The sequence below is a fragment of the Zea mays genome, chromosome 7, assembly GCF_902167145.1.
Source record: "Zea mays cultivar B73 chromosome 7, Zm-B73-REFERENCE-NAM-5.0, whole genome shotgun sequence".
NCBI lineage: Eukaryota > Viridiplantae > Streptophyta > Magnoliopsida > Poales > Poaceae > Zea > Zea mays.
In genome coordinates this window covers 150,879,344-150,900,814 of record NC_050102.1, presented here as the reverse complement: position 1 = coordinate 150,900,814, position 21,471 = coordinate 150,879,344, and the positions used below count along the sequence as shown (strand labels likewise).

The 21,471-nt window shown below is 45.4% G+C and overlaps 1 protein-coding gene and 1 pseudogene across 4 annotated transcripts; one reads left to right on the top strand and one right to left on the bottom strand.

The window, feature by feature from the left end:
• Positions 1 to 629: 629 nt before the first annotated feature.
• LOC100381482 (Chaperone DnaJ-domain superfamily protein) lies at positions 630 to 9,806 on the bottom strand. Of its 4 annotated transcripts, none has more exons than XM_008653391.3 (7): positions 9,477 to 9,806; positions 4,386 to 4,478; positions 3,076 to 3,211; positions 2,398 to 2,665; positions 2,204 to 2,258; positions 2,070 to 2,091; positions 684 to 1,064 (listed from the first exon to the last, which is right to left on the bottom strand). In XM_008653391.3, the coding sequence occupies exons 1-7, from the start codon at positions 9,624 to 9,626 to the stop codon at positions 1,009 to 1,011; spliced, it is 780 nt and encodes a 259-aa protein (XP_008651613.1). In that variant the 5' UTR covers positions 9,627 to 9,806; the 3' UTR covers positions 684 to 1,008. The 4 variants fall into 4 exon arrangements, with proteins under 4 accessions (NP_001167789.1, XP_008651613.1, XP_020396202.1 ...); XM_020540613.2 differs by having other exon boundaries at positions 2,398 to 2,555; positions 9,469 to 9,789; NM_001174318.1 differs by lacking the exon at positions 2,070 to 2,091 and having other exon boundaries at positions 630 to 1,064; positions 9,477 to 9,731.
• Positions 9,807 to 13,919: 4,113 nt separating this feature from the next.
• LOC103634277 (phytochrome C-like) lies at positions 13,920 to 15,654 on the top strand (annotated as a pseudogene).
• The last annotated feature ends 5,817 nt before the right edge of the window (positions 15,655 to 21,471 follow it).

The following is a 21,471-nucleotide window of genomic DNA, read 5'->3' as shown; positions in this document are numbered from 1 at the left end:
CGGCGCTCACCATTCACCATAAACTAAGTTGCTAGACAGGCGCAACTCCACCACTTTAGACGGGTATGGGTACCCATCGGGTACAGAATACCCGGCGGGTCCGGGTATGAGTGTGGAATTGTACCAACTCACGGGTATGGGTATTGAAGTGGGGAGTTTTTAGTCTAACGGGGACGGGTTTGTGGCAGTAAAACTCAGCGGATCTTCACCCATTGCCATCTCTAAATATGGGGGAATAGTTGGAAATGGTCTTAGGGCTCCTCCATTCATAGGGATAGAGTGAGAATGTGAGATGCATCCCTCCCCCAAATGGAGTGTGCTATAGCGAGAATTGTTGGATCACCTCAACACCAAGGGCTTATTCGTTTTGTTCTCAATATATGTGAATTAGGTGAGATTAAGTGAGTTTTAATCCCAAACAAGTCAAAATGCTTCACATTTTTTCCAATCTCATCTAATCCATGTGGTATATGAATAACCAAACATGGTCTAATCCAGTTCCTCAATGTAGAGGACCCTAGACTTAAACAGAGCCGAGCAATGGCATGGCACTCGAGGCACGAGGACACAGGTCTAGCAATGCCCTCTTCAGGTTTCCTTCGGCCGGTAGGATCTTCGAAAGATGTTTTGGCAATATCTAAATGTATGACCTTCATTGAACACTGACAAATGCAACCCACGGAAAACATCCAAACCTAAATTGTGATACAACTCAGCCAAGAAAATTTATTGAGTGGTGTGAACAATATCTTCGTATCTATAAAAATAATACAACAATGAGCTGTGAGAAAAAATTTTACACGGTACAGTACATATATTATCCGGTCAATTTTGAATTGACTCAATCGCCTCAATAACCAAGAAATGCGACTCCCGCCTCTTGGGATTGGGATGGTCGGAGCTACCACAAGCATGTGGCAGCTCTTCAGAATTTGCAGCTAGAAAGTTTGGAAGGGGCTCATCCAGAGTCCATCTTCATTCAAAATTATCTATGCAGCGGCCAAACTATCACATAAGGTCTTGTATGCTGCACTGCAATGCTTGAATTTCTCCTCCGCTGTAGACTGTCCATCGAACAAACCATGCTTAATTAGACATGTGAAATAATATTAATTATTTGTGTAGTAATTAAAGACAAACATCCAAAACATTGACTACAGATGCAGCCTCTCCCAGATATAACACAACAGTGGACTCAATCTGAACCAGAATCTTATGTCTTCTACTAAGGTGTGAGTATAGGATAGTCAAAAAAAAAAAAACAGGTCGATAAAATCCCGAACCCCTGCCTCACCAGTCCTGAAATTCGTTCCCACGGGGAGTCAAACTTGGGACCTAAGGAGTGTTAATTAGACCACCTAACCAACTCATCTAGAGGCTCTTTCGCATACAGGATTTTTTCGTGTTTTGTACAGGATAGTCCAGGGAACATGAAACGCTGACTAACATAAAAAAACTCGGCCAGTAGGAAAAAGACAGGCCCCACGGTATTATATTAAGAAGCTCAAACGAGAAAGGTCATGAAAGCTGCCCTCCCCCTGCAGCATGAGGATCTGTCCCCTGTAGGTTAGATATTTACTCGTGCTTTGAGCCCTTCTAGCCCCTACACGAGGATTCGCCCCCCATAGGTAAGTTTATCTCATGTGCACATAACCAGGGGAACCAGTGAATGACCTTTTTAACCTTAGCCTGAAATTGCTCTCACTGGAATTTGAACTAGGGACCTGAGGAATACTACTCAGACCATCTAACCAACTCAACTAGAGGCCCTTTCGCAACCTGAGGAGCACTACTCAGACCAACTAACCAACTCAACTAGAGACCCTTTCGCAACACTGACTACATGTTTGTTCCAAAGAATCTATGGTGGATCCTTATTGATCAAAACATAGTGAAGATGTATAGCTATATAAATATAATATAGTGCGTTCTCATAAAGTACATATATTCAAAAAATTAATTGGTAAAGGGCAGAAAAGGGGGACATAATCTGTAACTTCAGCATCTAGTCATTAATTGATACAGCCATATTGTATGGTGTTCAGTTCAATCCTACCACACGGTGGTACCTTGTGCATGCTGAGTGAGGACCTATGCGAAAGAGGCAAAAACTAACAGCACATTATTCGGATAGAGAGAAAAATGACACCTAATTTTGTAAAGTGAAAGATAAACTTTTGAATTTTTGGATGTAGAGCGATACCTTAGATGATCCATTGTGGCGATCTGGATGCCATCTAAGTGCACATGCTCGGTATCTAGTATCAAAGAAAGGAAATAAATGATCAAAAATAAAATCTTTGGAACACTTCAAAAGGAAGTATACACTATCATGGTACAATCTCTACCAAAAAGGGAAAAAGACTCAAAAGACATAAAAATGCTCAAAGTTCTTACGCGCTTTTAACATCTTCAAGTTTAAGCGGACCAGAAGTGCTCAACCCAAGAGCTTGTCGTGCCAAAGATACCTCTGATGGAGCTGATACTTCATCCTCCTCGTCTGTTTCAAAACTCCAGTTTCTGGATTTTTGTGAGCGAGCACGTTTGGAGTTCCTCTGAAAATTATCAGATGAAAAAGACCAATAATATGTGTGCTGGTCTCGAAAAACATTACGAAACAGATTCTCTGGTTCATCCTCATCACTTGTGCAAAACTCAAATCCTCCTGTTACCAATCAACAAATAACTGAAAGTTACACCCCATAAGATCCATCCTATGCTGGCCAGTAAAAGGCGTTGATATCATCAAAGTATTTTTTATTTTTATAACATAAGGTGCTTTGCACACTTATATACATCCGTAACATTTCAGGCAATAACTGCCAGACATTGAAGACCAGCTGAAGAAGTTTTCAATCCAAGTTACGATTTATAGAGAAGAATAACTGAAATACTCCTTCCGTCCTACAATACTGTTCGTTTTAGCACTTGTTTTTTATGTCTATGTTCAAATGCATGAAGCTGAATCTAGACACATATACACATGCATCAAGTATTGTATGAATCTATTAATCATCTAAAACAAATTTTAAATTGGGACAGAGGGAGTATCTTATAACTTATAAGGTACTGAACCTTTGCTTTTGAAATTCCCGTAATAAAAATCGTGTGTACGGAAACCATTGTTGCTTGAATTTCTGACCCAACGATGTCCTCTAAACCATGAAGGCCCAGCAGATGCAGCATTTTTCTCATCTTCATCACGCCAACTCTGAACATCAAGAAAAATATAAAAATACAAATGTGTCAGATGAATGTGTGGGTATCCCGCAGCTTTGAAGAGAGAGGTGTGGGGGTCTATATATGGGCACACTTCAAAACTAGCCGTTTGACCAGATTTTTCGAGTTGAGACCGGTTGAACCGCCCCTGGCAGATCTGTCAGCCTGGCAGACTGCTGCACAGTCTGGTCAGACCGTCAGAGACCGGTTGAACCGCCCCTGGGAACCAGTTCAACTGGTCTTGACCAGAAAGTTTAGGAGAGAAAACACCAGTTCAACTGGCCCGGAGGCAAGTTCAACTGGTGTGATGGTCAGCCAGGACGACCGAAGGTAACCTCCCTACGTGGAGATCTTTATTCCATCAATACCTCATACAAACTAAAGACCAATTCCCTTATAGACTGGGACTACCGCACCACCCAACAGACTAACAACCATCTATTATAAAAAAGGAGATCTAATCTATCTCTTAACTGAACAGCTAAAACATCTCCTGACCCCCTATTTTCTAGCTGCACACCTGGGCCCAACTCCTAGCTGCGCTGACCCCCTTTATTCCTTCGATAATGCTTGCCTAAGAAAGCATCTACAACACCATCACCGTTCACAGGAATGATCTAAGACCCGGGGCCCTAGGGGCCCAGGGCACTCCTGACAGCAGAACACTTATACCTTCTCTTAGTTGCTCGAGGCCCTCTACCGACCCTCGGATCACCTAAAACGGCTGAGTATGAAAGTACGCGCAAAACAAAGGAGTGTAGAAGGCCCCCCACTAAGGGCATGATGGTCCTCGAAGGCACGAAGCCACGTTCAGGGTCTACTCATGAGGTCTCATAATACTAGCACTTCGGAAAGGGTTCCCGTACATCACATGTGATGTGCGATGTTAAGGTCTAATAAAAAAACTCAACCGGTAGGGGAAAGACTGCCCTCACGGTATTATATTAAGAAGCTCAATCAGAGTCCCGACCATACGTGCCTACGTATCCATTCTTTCCAATACTATTATTTTGGGTACTCCCGTACCCCAGTGTCGTACCACCACGACAAATATAAACAATTGATTCTAAATAACTAGTTTGAAAAATAACAAGATCAGCAGACTTACAGGATTTGTGATCAAACCCAACATATCACGAAAATGTGAAATGGTTCATTAGACTAACCTGAAAGAGAGACTCTGCATATTCTGACATGTTCCGTAGCATTGACCTTTTAGTTTCTCTGTTCCTCCTACGTCTCGTATAATAGTTGAATCTCTGCTCAAGCATAAGATATATTGTATTGGTTCTTTCTCTATTCAGAGCACAAACTATTTTGTAGCAAGAAACAACATGACTTGTGACTGATCAGTTAGTACAAGCTTCTAGGCAGATAAAATGCTATTTTATAGAAACCTAAGCAGGTAGAACAGAGAAACCGGTTGAACAATTCACCATTGAACAAAGGTTCTCGTATATAACATCAACAAAAAGATTCTGTGGGAAACCCTAACCCTAACAAGGGGTTGGGTGATGTATTAATAGACTGAGTTAGTTGGGTCAGGCCCATTACACAGGGGTGAGAAGGTAAATACACGGGGTAAACCCCAAACCCTAAAAGGGTACTCTAGCACCCCACCGCAGTGGCAACTCTATCCTATACAGACGTTGAGACTGGATCGAAAGTCTAAAAATACACTCGATGGTAACCCCTTGGTGAAGATGTCGGCGAACTACAGCGTGGTGGGGACGCTGAGAACCCGAACGTCACCGGCAGCGACACGCTCGCAAACGAAGTGCAGGTCGATCTCCACGTGCTCCGTGCGCTGATGCTGCACGGGGTTAGTGGAGAGGTAGACCGCGCTAACGTTGTCGTAGTAGATGAGGGTTGCGCGCTGAATAGGGCTGTGGAGCTCGTGAAAAAGTTGGCGCATCCAGGAGGCCTCAGCCACGCCGTTGACCAAAGCGCGGTACTCGGCCTCTGCGCTGGAGCAGGAGACGACGGGCTGTCGCTTGGCGGCCCAGGAGACGAGGTTGGCGCCCAGGAACACTGCATAACCGGAGGTTGACCGGGCGTGTGTCGAGACAGCTAGCCCAGTCAGCGTCGATGTAGACCACGAGCTCCGACGTCGGGGATGGTCGGAGAAGGAGGCCGTAGTTGAGGGAGTCGAGGAGGTAGCGCGGGATCCGCTTGAGAGCGATGATATGGGGCTCCCGCGGGGTGTGCATATGCAGGCACACCTGCTGGACGGTGTAGGCGATGTCGGGCCTGGAGAAGGTGAGGTACTAGAGCGCGCCAGTCAGGCTCCGGTAAGACGCCGCGTCGACGACCGAGGGCCCGTCGTCCTTAGAGAGCTTCGCCTGATTGTCGAAGCATGGAGTAGGGCTTGCAGTCGGACATGCCAGCCCGCTCGAGATGTCGATGGCGTACTGGCGCTGGTGAAGGAAGAAACCCTGGGACCGGCGTTCAGCGGTGATGCCGACGAAGTGGTGAAGAGGCCCCAGGTCCTTCATCGCGAACTCCCGCTGAAGGGCAACGATCGTGCGCTGAAGAAGGTTGGCGGTGGATGCTGTGAGCACAATATTGTCGACGTAGAGTAGGAGGTAGACGGTGTCGTCGCCGCGCCGGTAGATGAAGAGTGACGTGTCCGACTTGGCCTCGACGAAGCCAATGGAGGCCAAGTAGGAGGCGAAACGACTGTACCATACCCTCGACGCCGGCTGAGGCCATACAGGGAGCGGTTCAGCCGGCAGACCAGATCCGGATGAGTGGCGTCGACGAAGTCAATGGGCTAGCTGCAGTAGACAGTCTCCGGCGGAGTGTCGTGGAGGAAGACATTCTTGATGTCGAGTTAATGGATCGCCAGTCTCGGGAGATGGCGAGGGAGAGGTTGATGGATCGTCCAGCAAGCAGGGACCAGGGAGTCGCGGTGGGGGTCCCCGGAGGTGGGAGCTAGGGCGAAGCGGGGGTCATCGGTGGCACGTTGTAGGCAGGCGTCTGAGGTACGCCGTAGGGGGCGTAGTCAGGAGAGCCGACGCCAAAGGACGGGAGGCACTCGGGGCCTGACCCGGTCACATGGAATTGGTCCTGGTCCAGGGGTTGTAGAATGATGGCCACGTCTGGCCGCCACCCCGACCGGAAGGACCACCACGGGTGGAGCCACCACCACCGCGGCCTCCCTTGCAGGGACGACGACCTTCGTCGGCGGTGGAAGCCGAACGAGGAGCCACATGGATCGTGGGGGAAGGGCGGGCAGGGGCCCCGGTCGACGGAGGACGAGGGGCCTGCACCCGGAGAGTGCCTGACCGCCTCAGTCGCCATGGTGAGCTCTTCAAGGAGCAGCTCGTTCCACACGGCATGGAAGGTGGGAAAGGGAACGGTCCTCTTGATGAGAGCCTTCAGGTGGCTGTAGCTGAGGCTGGGGCTGAGGCCACGCAGAAGGTTCAACACCAAGGTGCGGTCGACGACCGGCTCGCCGAGGTCGCAGAGGGAGTCTGTCATGCCCTTCATCTGGCAGCAGTACTCCCCCACGGAGAAATCCCCATGAGAGAACTGATGGAACTGGGCGTCGAGGTGAAGGGCCTGAGAGTCCCGGTTCATGAGGAACTAGTCCTCCAGGGCGAGCCAAGCCTGTCGACCCGTGTCCGGCTGGTCACGGATGACGTCTTGTAGCTCGACGGTGATGGTGGCGTGGAGAAACGAGAGCACCACACTGTCCACCAGGCACCAGGATGGAGACGGTGGGGCGACGAGGTCGTCAAAGACGTGGTCCGCGAGGGCATACCGCCGAAGTGTGAGGAGGACCTGTCCCCACCAACGTGGGTAGTGCAAGGACGTCGGGTCCAACACGATGCACACGAGGGACCAGATGTTGTGCAGTCTGGCGGCCTAAGCGTGGAGAGAAGCAATGTGGTCCGCGTTGAGTCCAGAGGCTAGAGGAGCCTCAGGAGTGACCGGACGGGCCGTTTGGGTAACCAGGGGGTGGCCAAGGATGAGGCGTTGCGTCGTGGCCATTTGCGCGGTTAGCGCGGCACCCATGGCACGCTCGTGCTCCAGGGTGAGGGACGCGGCGCGCTCGCGCTCCTATGAGGCAGCCACAACGATCTGGATCATAGTGATGGCAGCGACCAACGCGGAGTCGACAACGGGGGCCATCGGTGCGCGAGCAGCGAGGGTGAAGCCCGATGGGGGTCGACGGGGGGTGCTGTGGCGCGGAGGAGAGGTCGTTGGGGAGAGGTGCGAGACCGGCGATGTAGGGGACCCCATCCACGAGGGTGTCGCGGTGCCCGTACGTAGCGCCGGAGAGCAGGCCAACCGTGTTGTTGAGGAAGGAGGAGGGGTCGGCCATGCTGGCAGCAAGGGCAGCCTTACGCGTGGCAGTAGGGTCGACGTGGGGAGCGAGCAGGGGGCCCCGCACGCCGACTGCCGTCATGGTGGCGGCAGTCTGGGCGAGCAGGGTGCCCAGCACACATGCCGACATCGTGGTGGCGGCGCCCTAGGTGGCAACCACGCCCGTGGTCGCGCCCGCAGTGGCGTCGAGGCTCGGCGGATCCATCAGCTCGACATGGGGAGACGACAGCGGGCATGGACGAACCAGCCGGCGGGAGGCCTACTGCCAGCGGCGACTGTCGACGGTAGGGGGAGGGCTGGGGGCTGGAGGGGGAGGGGAGAGGGAAGGGGCGACCGGCGGTGGTGGAAGGGGCCGGCGGCAGGGGAGGCGCGGCCCTGGTGGGGCGGCGGCTGGAGGTGAGGGAGGGGAGAGGGAAGGGGTTGGTAGCGGCTGCCGGCGGCAGGGGAGGAGCGACCATTGGTGGGCTAGGGGGCGGCGGCTGGCCTGGGGGCCGGTGGCTGCTGGAGGGGAAGGAGGTGGAAAAAACAAACAGCCCACCTCTATACCAATGTGGGAAACCCTAACCCTAACATGGGATTGGGTGGGCCAGGCCCATTACATGGGGGTGAGAAGGTAAATACACGGGGTAAACCCCAAACCCTAAACGGGTACTCTAACATATTCATCTTGAAGAGCGGGGTGCAATTGACCACAAGTAGGTATGCCCGGATGCAGGTGGGTATCTAATGATGTTTTCTGGGTCAGCTAATTAATTATGGTGCCATGCCATTTAGTTCATTTCTCGCTCCTTAATTTAACTATGGCGGCATGACATTTTTAGTTCATGTCTGCCCCTAGATTATTACTTGGATATCATTTTAGTTCATTGAGCAAGTTTTTGGGTGGACTTGTCGACCCAAATAAATCCAAAACCAGTAGAGCTTGTATCACAGACCACAAGCCAAGCCCTAAACAACCTGATAGTCCTGATGAAATTGGGTTAGTTCCATATGCAAAGCTTTATCAAGCACGAGACCGGAGGGTGGAGATCTGAGTGAGCATAGACTCGTCTACACCCACTTTGCACACTTCCAAAATTAGTCAAAAAATACAAACTTGTAGGTCATGGACGCCTATGTTGATCCTTGTAGGTTTAGCCCAAGTTCAAACCGGCTGCACTTGAGCAATAAGCATTGCACAATGCAACCCAAGAGCACACATACAGTTCACAAACATCAAATACCAAGGTTGGGGCCCTGTTTGTTTCCCTCCTGGATTATATAAGTTGAATTATGGTGGAAGGGTAGAAGGCTAAAATAACACATTGAGATTACAAATCAGTTGAACTAAACTACCCATTACTAGCTTATTTCAACTTATTTGTACTCTCAGGGCTACTTTGGGAACCTCAAATCCCCTTCGGGATTGGAGGGGATTGCGGTGGAAATGAACTAATTTTCTGTCCAATCCACTTTAATTCCGAAGTGGATTTGAGTTTCCAAACTAGCCCTTATAGTAATATTTTACTCTCATATTCTTCCACCATAATCCAACTTATATAATCTAGAAGTGAACAAATACACCATGAGTATCCCAACTCCTTTTTTATAAGGCAAGAGTATCATTTTTTTTGCATATATCACCCTGTACAGAGCGGGATAAAAAACAAATCCACTAGACAATGCGAAACTATATAATAGGATTGTGCAAGAACGCTGCGCCGATTCTTTGCCGAATAGAAGTCCAACAAGCGCGTGATCCTCAAAAGCACACTAATGGTGCCGTAGACCTTCCATTCCATCAAACAGATTTGGGGCTAGATAAAAAAACAACGTTCGGATAAAAAAAAGATACATCATTTGTCATCAAAGAAATTGCAGAAAAAGGGAGATCTCAGAGGGGAGGGAGGGGGGGGGGGGGGGGGGAGGCGGGATTACGTATTTACGTTGTGCCACTGGGTCTTGTGCTTCCGCTGCAGAATGGGTGTCGAGTGGAACGAAGCGGTGCTCCCCAGCTGCTGCTGCGGGACCGCCGCCGCCCCCACGTGGGGGTGCGACCGATGGCCGGAGAAGATAGCCGACTTGATGCTATTCATCGTGGCCGGTATGGCCGCCCACGAAGACGGCGGCGGTGACCTCCGGGGACAGGAGGGCCGGAAGCCGGATGCGTCGCCGTGCCCGTGGCCCTCCGCGGAGAAGGAATCACCGTTTGAGTGAGTGGCTGGCTAGACGGGCCAGGCCCGCTAGACAGTCTAGAGCGTGGCCCGAAAAAGCCCAAAACTAGCCTGGTCTAGCTCGTAGTCTATCATATTCGTGTCAGTTCAGTCCAACGCATCTTAGAGCAACTCCAATAGTTATGTAAATTTTAGCTCTCTAAATCACAGATTTAAAAGGTTGCTAAATAATTTTGGGAGTAAAAAAATGTGAGTTCTCCAATAGTTCTCTAAATATAGGTTGTAGTTTTGTTTTATATCTATCCACATAAAAAAATAAAGTCACAAATGTCATCAATTACCTTCATTATCTACATAATGCAGTAAACATTTTTGTTTAGCGAGTTGCTAAATAGTTGCCAAATGTAGAGAGGAAATAAGGTTAGATGAGAAGTTGTTAAATTTAGAAAGTTCATTTAGAGAACTGTTGGAGATGAGTTTTTATGTTAACTACTTAAATTGTTGATTTAGGAAGTCTATTAGAGAACTACTGGAGTTGCTCTTACAGCACTTCGGTCTACAGTATTGGTTCTAAGGCTGTCCGCACTCGCCTACGCGAAAGCAGACGCTAAATGATAGCGTGAGGCTATAGAGTAGAATGGCGCCGCAGCGGTTGACTGTACAGGTGACTGCAAGATAGAGTTGCCCAGAAACAACCCTACATACAGCGCACTCTAGCGTGCGACTGCATCAGAGAGAGAGGCAGGCTAGGAGGCATGCGCGGCACACTGTGTGGATAAGAGAGAGGTGAAAATAAATAATAAAAAATATGGTAGTTGGTATAGAGTTGAGATATAGAGTAAATATGATCGCAGAGGTTTGTGGTATAGAGTAGATAGTCTTGCTGACGGGGATAGAATATTCTTTTTAGAGTAAAAATTTAGAGTAGTATGAGTGCGGACAGCCTAACTGATCTAGCACGATTTTTGGATTGGCACGAAGGAAGGCTGACCCACCTTCTTGACCGTTAGGTCGGCCCTCTCTTATGTCATAAATTAGGTGGGTGCCCGTGCGTTGCACGGAAACATATCGTCAGCATAGAGAACGTAGCTCCTACCAATCTAATATCAAAGGTCTCGACGATCATAAGCTCTGCCGCTGCTCCTAGACAGCAGACGCCGCCAGCATCAGGCGGCCCCCAGCAACGTTCAGCGCGCTGGTCGCAGCCCCTGCTTCGTCGGGAGCCATGATGCTTCGCCGATAATCCCCAAATACCCAGCCTATTTGTCGGGCAGCGCCACTGAGGGCATGGCGGCCCCGCAGCCAATGGAACACTGTACGGCGTGGTAGACGGGCTGCTCTCCCAAGAGCGCAACAGCCTGCTGCCCCACGTAAATGGACAAACAAAAAAGTTATTGCTACAAACTTATGATCAGATAGACAAACAAAAAAACAATATAAATGATATATAAAGTTGTTATTATGAGTAAGTTAGAAAGCACAACAACAATACGACAACCCCATGAGGCCATGATGCACAATAACAGAGATCCACTATGCATAAAACTCCCAAGTGAACAACGCCTATGATGAATCTGCTACTAACGCTAGAGCTGTCAATGCTCCCCCGTGCAAACACATTTGACCATTCATTAAAGGAGCACCAATATTATATCACCAAGCAAAACTTAAAAAATGACTGAATCGATAGAAGTTGATATATTTGGAAGGGAAAGAAGCATACTGTAAAAGGAAAGAAGTAGCAACAAACCTCAATGAGTAGAAATTATACGTCGACTCTTTTGGGGGCAAAATGATTGTTGGACCGAAGATCAATGCGAACTGCAAAACAAGAACAAAGAACATGGAATTATTTGATATAGATGGCAGCTTTATTCCTGAACCCCACATAGTATGATTAAAAAACAAACACAATACCCTTAGCGCTAAAAGATAGATTAAATCCTACAAATGATTTAATCTTTCTCCCTCCCTTCGCTTGGTGTGTGCAGATTATCAGTTATTTTATGGGACTTGTGCCAAAAAGTTATGATGTTGTTGTTAAGCTGAATGACAATCAGACTAATTCAGAGAAGTGAGTTAGCAAAACCAATATGGAAGGATAACCTGCTCTCACATTGGATGTTTCATTCAGCAGGCCTATAATTGTTATGCCCCCTGAAACTGATAGTACTAAATTATGGCCCCAGATTGGTCTGTTGACACCTAACTGTTTGGGCCCCAGCTTTGGTAAAAGTTTGTAATGCAAGAAACTATTTGCTACTATCAACGAACATCCTTGACTTTTTATGAAAATAAATATAGCTGCAGAACCAACTTGTCATTTTTTAATAATTAAATGTGTCGTCGTCATATTTGAACCAACTTGTCATTTTTTAATAATTAAATGTGTCGTCGTAATATTTGATAGCCAATGAACAAATGCAGATTAATTAGCCTAATGATAGAAGGTAGTAAGCAGACTACCCTTGGACTGTTTGCAAGGTTTAGGTTCTCACATTTTAAAGGTGTCTAGATAAAATGACACCAACAAATAAACTTAGGGAACATTTCCTATACAGCAGTTACCATAGTTCTAAAGCTGTCTAGATAATATGACACCAACAAATAACTTCCCACTTGTTTTTGACGTGCAGGCAACCTTCAAGCCGACAAAAGCAGTCCACTCCGACCAATTCACTAAACTAACATGACGCCTGCACTCCAACCGTCGTTGGTTAAGCTGTTATCTTCTGCTTCTGTAAGTTGGCTTCCTACAGAATGGCTCCCAGATTACATCCGGTCAGGGACTGCAGGCATGGCTGAAGAGATGTAAACTTTGCTGTTGCTGATTACTTCCTCCCAACAACGAGCAACCCTTAACAATTGACCACAACAAATAAGCAGGCAAGGAAAATGCTGCTGCTGTTATGGTGCATCTATGCAATGGTGAGCTCAAAGGAGAAACAGACCAAAAAATGAAATATAGAAAAATCTTTGGAGGTCTTTACTTTTTCACATTCTAGACTTTTAAAGTTGTTTTCAGAAGGATACTGATGGCCTATGTTTCTATTATCATGGACTTATATCCTTAGATGCTGACCTTGCATGCCAGATAAAAACTTTTTTGTTCATAAATTGTGCAGGTTCCATTTTTAATCCAGATTATAGCTGCTCCTCACGATGAATTTGTTTCGAGTTGGTGAGCTGTCAACTTACCAACAATTAAGGAAGATGCAAGTTCTGTTCTAACAACAGAGCAAGAAAGGGATCTTTTTCTTCAGAACTTTCAAAAGTACTTGCGTCTGGGAGTCCTAAAATATCAGCAGATCTGCCAGCTTCTAGTGATTTTAAGGCTACTAAAGTCTGTAGAAACTTAGGTAAAGTTACCTTTGCCGTTTCTACTTATATGCTTCTAGTGATTTTACAGCTCCTATTGTATTGTGCAGATTTGGATTGCCTTTTGCTTATTTTTTTAGCAAAGCTCAAACAAGACTTGTGTTGCTTAGTTGCCATTGTGTTTTCCCTCCGATGGTACTACACTTCATGAGGTACATAGTATCACCTTACTTGAATTGTAATATATACTTTTATCCGATATGCTACCTGCATCAAATGTGCTGAAAGCATAGGTAAAAACACACAATGGCTTGCATATACTCTGTTTTGGAGGCCACATTACGTTGTTTGTAAGTTCTTATGAACAGTAGCAGACCCACAGGAAATTAATACATATTTAGCCAATAAAATAAGAAGTTGGTCCTATTAGAAGAGGCCTAGCTGCCATGTCAATTTTGGATCTGCCCTTGCTGGGCAGTTTGGGACATGCTTTATTACTATTTGAAGTACATTTTGGGAAGTATATATTGCAATTTAAAGTGCAACTGCTAATTGCAATATTTATTTGGTCTCATAACTACTATTTAAAAAGGAATATTGTTAGTTAAAGGGACTACTGATGCACGACTACAAATGTCAATGTGGTCATTTCAGATTGGAAAAGATGTTGCGACACAATATGTTGAAGGATGGGATTGGATGTGCCCAATAATGTAGTTGATGATTTCTGTTTGATAAAGCTACATTCTTCATTGGTTGATCTTTGGCCTCCTAAGATGTATCACATGTTTTGAGTTCCCAAACTATTCAGTAACTAAGGTCAGAAACCCTACACTGATGACTGCTGCAATATCTGAATCTTTTATAACCTTCCAAGTAATCTTTGACAAATAATCTTTACTGACAGTGAACAAGAGAACAAATGCTGAGGGTAAAATCACTGGCGCTCTTTGCTTTCTGCATGTGGCTAGCCCAGAGCTTCAGCATGCTCTTGAGGTCCAGAAAATGTCTGAACAAGCTGCTACAAACAGCTTTAAAGAATTAACTTACATTCGTCAAGAATTAAGGAACCCAGTCAATGGCATACAATTTACTTATAACTTATTGAAGCCTTCCGAATTGACAGAGGATCGGCGGCTTGGTTGTTTCATCTAATGTTTTGTGTCAGGACCAGCTGAAAAAGATTTTACATGACACTGATCTTGAAAGCATTGAACAGTGGTAAGTTCTGTATTGTCCGAATCATCTGTAGCAATGTTGGTTTAATTATTTGTGTTGTTTTTGTGGCAGTTCTAGAAGGGATCTATGAAACAGCATACACTATACATAAAGATATATACTTGCTTTCATATTCACATGATTAGAATTGCTCAGATATGAATTTTTTGTTCATTGTACTAATGCTTTGTAGTGCTAAAGATGTATACATATGAAAAGGCTGACCAGTTCAGTTATACATGCATGGCAATTTTTTTAAACTATTGGTAAACAAATTCTTGTTGTTACAGCTATATGGAGACGAACACAGCAGAGTTCAACCTTGAGGAAGCTCTGAATACGGTCCTAATGCAAGGCATTCCTTTGGGCAAGGAAAAACGTATTTCTATTGAACGTGATTGGCCTGTGGAAGTATCACACATGTACATTTACGGGGACAATATAAGGCTTCAGCAGGTCCTAGCAGATTATCTGGCTTGCGCCCTTCAATTCACACAACCAGCTGAAGGACATATCGTGCTCCAGGTCATTCCGAAGAAGGAAAACATTGGGTCTGTCATGCAGATTGCTCATTTGGAATTCAAGTAATACGGCACTCTCATCATGGTCTTTCTATAGCTGTTCTTGAACTGAAAGGATGATTTGACAAATAAGTGAACTACTAAATTGTACATCTAGTTTCTATTAACTCAGCACAACTCCAACATTTATCTCTTGTAAATAACTTTCGCAGTGCTCCTAATTGTGTTAGTTATAATCCACGAAAAGGATTGTATGTTGACAAGGAATAGATAAGACCTAATGCTAGCAAATTCACTTCTGAACATCTTAACTCCTAAAAAAACTCGATCTTCTCACGCAGGTTAAGAAAACCCTGAACCCCTGTCACACCCATACACAGTGATATTGTAGACCATGTGAGAACGACCGGGACCTGTGCTTACTCAGCTTAAAATTCGCTCCCACGAGGAGTCGAATCTATCCTGTCACTGCACCAGCCAAGATGCAGTGATACATGTCACTTCAGGCATGTAGTTACACTTTGCAGTTTGAAACAGTGGAAATGATCCCTGTGTAAAATTGGCGCTATCCCTACCATTCTATATACACTGCAATGTGGCTAATGCGAGTGATGGTGGTAATGGGAGCTGTGTAACTGATTGACTTAATGTGCAGGATTGTCCATCCAGCTCTAGGCGTTCCAGAGGCCCTGATACAGGAGATGTTCCAGCACAACCCAGGGGTGTCCAGGGAGGGTCTCAGCCTGTACATAAGCCAGAAGCTGGTGAAAACGATGAGCGGCGCGTTGCATTACCTACGAGAAGCCAACACCTCTTCGTTCATCATCCTGATAGAGTTCCCGGTCGCCCAGCTCAGCAGCAAGTGGTCCAAGCCTTCGCCAAGTAAATTCTGACACTGATGCTCCTGGAACTGCAGTGAGGGTTCGACCATGTCAAATTCTCGGGTGTAGGGTGTAGCTCTGGCCAAGTGACTGATATTCTGAAAAACATACGAACTTCTAGTATAGGAGAAGAGGAATCCTAATCCTAGTAATTATATCTTAGTGATGACCAAAGTGAATTAAATGAAAACCTAAAGAATAAATTGGATGAGTTACAAGACGAGATGGCACTTCGTGATGACCAAAGTGAATTAAATGAACAGATCAAGCAATTAGAGGATGAGTTTAGCACAGTCCGAGTTCTTGAAAGATCAATTCTTGAGGAAGAAGCCTCTGTCAGCACAGGCTTTTCTGAAGTTTTTAGCTGCATAATTAATATCTCAAAGGCACCTGGATCTTTTGGCCCTGAAGACCTGCATAATTTGTCAGCTGTGGTAGAGGATGGTGCAATGGTTCCAAGATACGTGTTCCTGGAGCAGTCTGCAGAAGAGAGCAAGGGTGGGGACTTCAGAGACATATAGGCACCAACTCTAAGGCGTAGTTTGGGCCAAGATAGAGAAGATATCTCAGAAGTGGTTAGTGATAGTGGTAATGATGGCATCCATGGTTCAAGGAATGCTAATGAAGAAATAATCCCTGGGAGTTGCTTAATGCAACAAGTTAGGTATCTGGGATGAGGTATCAATTTGAGTCCATGAATCCTTGTTCCCTTCTAATACTACTTTATCCATCTTTTGTCATTGCGGCATCACCACTGATACACGAAGAGGAGGTGCACAGAGAAGAAATAACTCATTGACTTTAATCTTTTTAGACCAAGGACCAAATGGTAAAGTTGTTTTCAGAAGGATACCGATGGCCTACGTTTCTATTCTCATGGACTTATATCCTTAGATGCTGACCTTGCATGCCAGATAAAAATGATAGGCAAATACGTCTCTAACAGGACAGCAGGAACTCACATGGGAAGCACACAGAAGCACAAGTGTTTTTGGTGTCTGGAATGCCTTAGCCTTTTCTGGTTTTTCCTCTTCTAATATAGTCAACGTGAGCTACAAATCAGACTGTGACAACCTCCTAATAAATGCAGAAATCACTCAACAATTGACCAGACCGATTTTGGGCTGTCTAAGGCTCATAACGAGTTAGATTAAAAAAATATGGCAACTAATCCTGCTAAAACCGATTCAAGCATCACAAAACTGATAATATCACAGCGTTGGTAGATCAAACATGCAGAGTTATAGTGCTGCATGTCAAGAGTTTTCCCTCTTAAACTGAATGTCTTTGTTGATCAAGTCATGTACTCATGTCAGTACCAAAAACAACTGTTGTTATTCAATGTAGTTACTAAACTGCTTACATTTGATCCCAAACAAATAAAAAATATACATATCTTAAAAAACCATGCTTCTTAAATTATATAACTGAGTTCATGTCTACTCACTATTTTGTAAAACTGAATAATGGTCTTCTATTTTGTAAAACTGAATAATGCTCTCAAAGTCATGTATTTCGGCCAGAGGTGTGTTATCCTCTGAATAGTGAATTCTTCTATTTATAATTTTTGAATTGATAGTTGTCTTTTAGTGGCTGTGTGGATCACCTTTGGATTTTCAAAATCTGGATTGTGAATGGGATTATAATAATCTGGATTATTGGTTATTGGTTAAAATAATCTGGGTTGTTTGGATCCTTGGATTATAGGTGCTAGATTATAGGAGTTGGTCTTTTGAGCACCTACCACCTATAATCTCGTATTAGCAGGTTTGAGATGGATTTTGAAACCCTACACTGAAGACTGCTGCAATATCTGAATCTTTTATAACCTTTCAAGTAATCTTTGACAAATAATTAGAACTAATTACCAACTTTTGTTTCTCTTGCACTTATGTAACCAGTCAAAGTATTGTATTTGTTTTTACTTATTTTGCAACAGCAAGGTTTTTTTCTTTATTTCCTATTTTCATTCTGTTATACTATTTTTAACATCAACGCTTTTCTGACATTTCTATTTTTTCTGGCAACTTAGGATTGAAATACTGGTATCTGGGATGAGGTATCAATTTGAGTCCATGAATCCTTGTTCCCTTATAATACTACTTTATCCATCTTTTGTCATTGCGGCATCACCACTGATACACGAAGAGGAGGTGCACAGAGAAGAAATAAATCATTGACTTTAATCTTTTAGACCAAGGACCAAACGGTCCAGCTTATATTGAAAGCTTAACATGAGTATTTCCGGGGTTACCAGCTTACAAGCATTCACAGAACATCCATAGAAAAGAAACAACCAATCACCTCAAACAAAAATCCCTGAGCATGAAGATCATACCTTGGTCGATCCCTGCGCGGTTGAGCAATTAGCATATATCGTTCCTATCCGGTGGTGGGGCAAGCTTGTCCTCCTTCGTCCTTCCTCTAGGGCGGGGCGGGGCGGGTGTAGGATCTAGGACACCGGCTAGAGGGGGGTGAATAGACGGTTTTGACTAAAAACAACAATACTAAGTAAATTTAATCAATACAACAAGGGGAATAAATTTACTAGTGTCAATAAGTAAACAATGTATGAAAGACAACTACGGAGATTGAATACTTGAAGAACAATAAGCAAAACACTAATCAATTGCAAGGCAATAAGTAATGCTAGAAGGAATAGACACCGAAATTTATCCCGTGGTATCGGTGATTTGCCGATCACCCCTAATCCACGTTGAGGTGGACTTCAAGCTCTCACTTGCTCCTCTATCAAGACACGACTTGATCTTTGAGCCAAGTGGACAAGAAATCACTCAATACCTCGATTCCACTAATGTCACCTTTGCCGCTCCGGCGAGGTAGGCGCGAACCCCTCACAATCAACACCGCGGCTTCTCCACAATCTTCTTGGAGAGCTCGACGGAGACAATCACCCGAGCCGTCTAGGAGGCGGCAACCTCCAAGAGTAACAAGCCAACGACGCTTGCTCGGTGTACCACCTAGTGCCTTAAGAATCACCAAATGATGCAAATGCACTAGGAACCCTCAATCTCTCACTAGAATGCAATCTCAAGCAAAGAGTGTGAGAGAGTGAGTTGGAGGATCACAAATGAGCTCAATGTGTGCAAGGAATGGCCAAGAGAGGTCTCACACACGAGCTACCCTTCTATTTATAGTCCCCCATCTAAAACCAACCGTTATGTGCAAAAGGGGGCAGTTCTGCGCACGCGCGGACCGTCCGCGCCCTAGGGCCGGACGGTCCGCCGTACACCATAACGGCTATAATGACCGTTGAAACATGTCAGAGCAGACTCAAAAGGTGGGTCCGGACAGTCCGCCCTTCAAGGTCGGACCGTCCGCGACCTGGCAATTTCAAACACCCGAGCCTCGGATCAAACGGAGTTAACACACGCGGACCGTCCGGCTATAAATCCCGGACCGTCCGCGACCTGAGACAGTACTGTCCGGACTGGTCCCCCGGACCGTCCGTAGTACAAATCAATAAAAACACACAGTCCCTGTCCAAAAACGAGTTAGACACATGCGGACCGTCCGCGCCTCACAGGCGGACCGTCCGCCTATAATTCAGGGACTGACCCGAAGCCACCTTCCTCTGGTCAGGACTGCGGACGGTCCGGCCCTAAGGCCCGGACGGTCCGCAGTGCAAAAGAATACAGAGTCAACACAAATGGTCAAACCTCGGACCCTCTGGAGGATCGCGGACAGTCCGCCCCCAAGGGCCGGACAGTCCGCGCGACCAAGACTTCTCAAATTTCAAACATGCTTTTGAATGAACTTTTAACTCACGAAATGAGAAGCGCTGTTAGTCCTTATGCAAATGCAACTACTTGATACTCTATGAGGCACTAAGTTTTACACAGATCTAAGTCATTGACCCCTCTTAATAGTACGGCTATCTAGCCTACTAATCCGGTCAGGTATCTTCTCTAAACTCCTCAAGACCGGCAAAAGTAAAACCTATATTATACCTTTGCCTTCATCTGATCCACAACCAATGCGTATGACTCTTCAACATTTCCTGTTCTATGTGGTCCAACCCTGCATTCTTATTTCTCCAAGAATCGTTAGTCCACAAGTAGTTGTCATTAATTACCAAAACATTACCAAAGGGGCCTAGATGATTCACAATCTCCCCCTTTTTGGTAATTGATGACAACACCACATAGTATATTAAAGAGAAGTTTAGTTTCTCCAAATCTCTCTCATATCTAAGGTATAAGATAGATCTTGGAGATGAGTTTCATAGGACTTATCTTGATTTGAAGTTTTGTCCAAGAGATAGATAAATCCAAATAAAAACTCAGTATGCAAGAAAGGCTCCCCCTAAGTGTGTGCAGGATTATTTGAAGTTGAAGATATAACACACATAATATATTGGAGCTTGATGGAGACTTTCCTACAATCATGGTTATCGAGGCATACAAGAGATGATTCGTAGAGTGAGCGCAGCAATTATAATCACATCTCGATTAACCACACACAGAGTAATTTGAACTAAAACATAGTTCATCCCACAGAATATTACAGATAATAGTCCACAGACATACGACATAGAGGTACAGATAATAGATCAAACCAAGTTCCAAATGCATAAGACATAAACTAAAGCGGCATGAAAAAGGTAGAATGCATATGCATGGTCTTAGTGTCCACATAGAACCACCAACTCCCCCTGAAGGAGACGCCTCGCCTGACAACTTCTCATCACTTCTCTCCCCCTTTGGCATCAATTGCCACAAAGGAGAGGCCTTACTGATCACTCGGCGGAGGATGCATGTTGTAATAATGAGTGCTGAAGGTGTCAAACAGGGAGGAGAACTGGCCAAAGTCCTGCTGGAGCTGCTGCTGCCTCTGACTTATATCATGCATGTTGTCAGTTGTAGAAAGATTGTCAAACTGACTGGAGAGAGCACCCATGTTATCTTGAAAACTTTGTTGCATATTATTCAGCCTTGACATGATGGGATCAGTGACATTAGTGTGAATTTGATCACGAAAGTCAGAAAATTCAGAGTTGAGCGCATCCCAATTGCTGTCAAAGCGAGACTGCATGTCATCGAGGCGGTGATCCACATGTGACATCAACCCCTCAAAGCGAGTATCAATATGAGTCTCCAGCCCTTGCTGCATATTGTGAAAATAAGGATCAAAATATCCTGGAGCAGGCTCCCAATAGTGCTGAGGCTGAGGAGGAGGTGGAGGAGGAGGCATCTGCTGTTCCTCAACATTAGGAGCTGCTCCACCCTCATAGCCAGGGTCTTCCTCATCATCTGGGAATGGAGTGAGTGGCCTGGTGAGAAACCCTATCTCATTCTTAAAAGGCCTGAATGGAGTGTGAACAATCTCACATGGGCCCTCAAATCTTGTCTTGGATTTGATAAGAGCCATAATGTATGGAGCATATGCCAAGTTTTGATTCTTGTCCATCTTTAAATCATTAAGCTGCCTCATCATGAAAAGAACAATGTTCATGACTTCACCATTCATGATGTGCTGGATTATGTTCCAGAACTTATCTCGAATTTTACTCTTATCACCACTCTTGGGAAGAATGGTGACTCTGGCAATCTTGTTGATGACAGCAGGATGATGTCTGAGTCCTGCTGTTTCTCCAAATCTCCTGGGTATACCGAGCCTGGCTGGCTCATAAAACTGCACAAAATCCTCAAAATTATCTTCAGTATAAAGATCCACCCCAGCAGAAATGGTGCCATAGTCCAGACTGTTGGCAGCGGCAAAGTTAGCAAAAGAAGCAGAATACCGCTTGAAGCCAGTCATCCAGGTGATAGATTCTTCTGCAATATCAATCTCTGAGGTAGCCAAGAA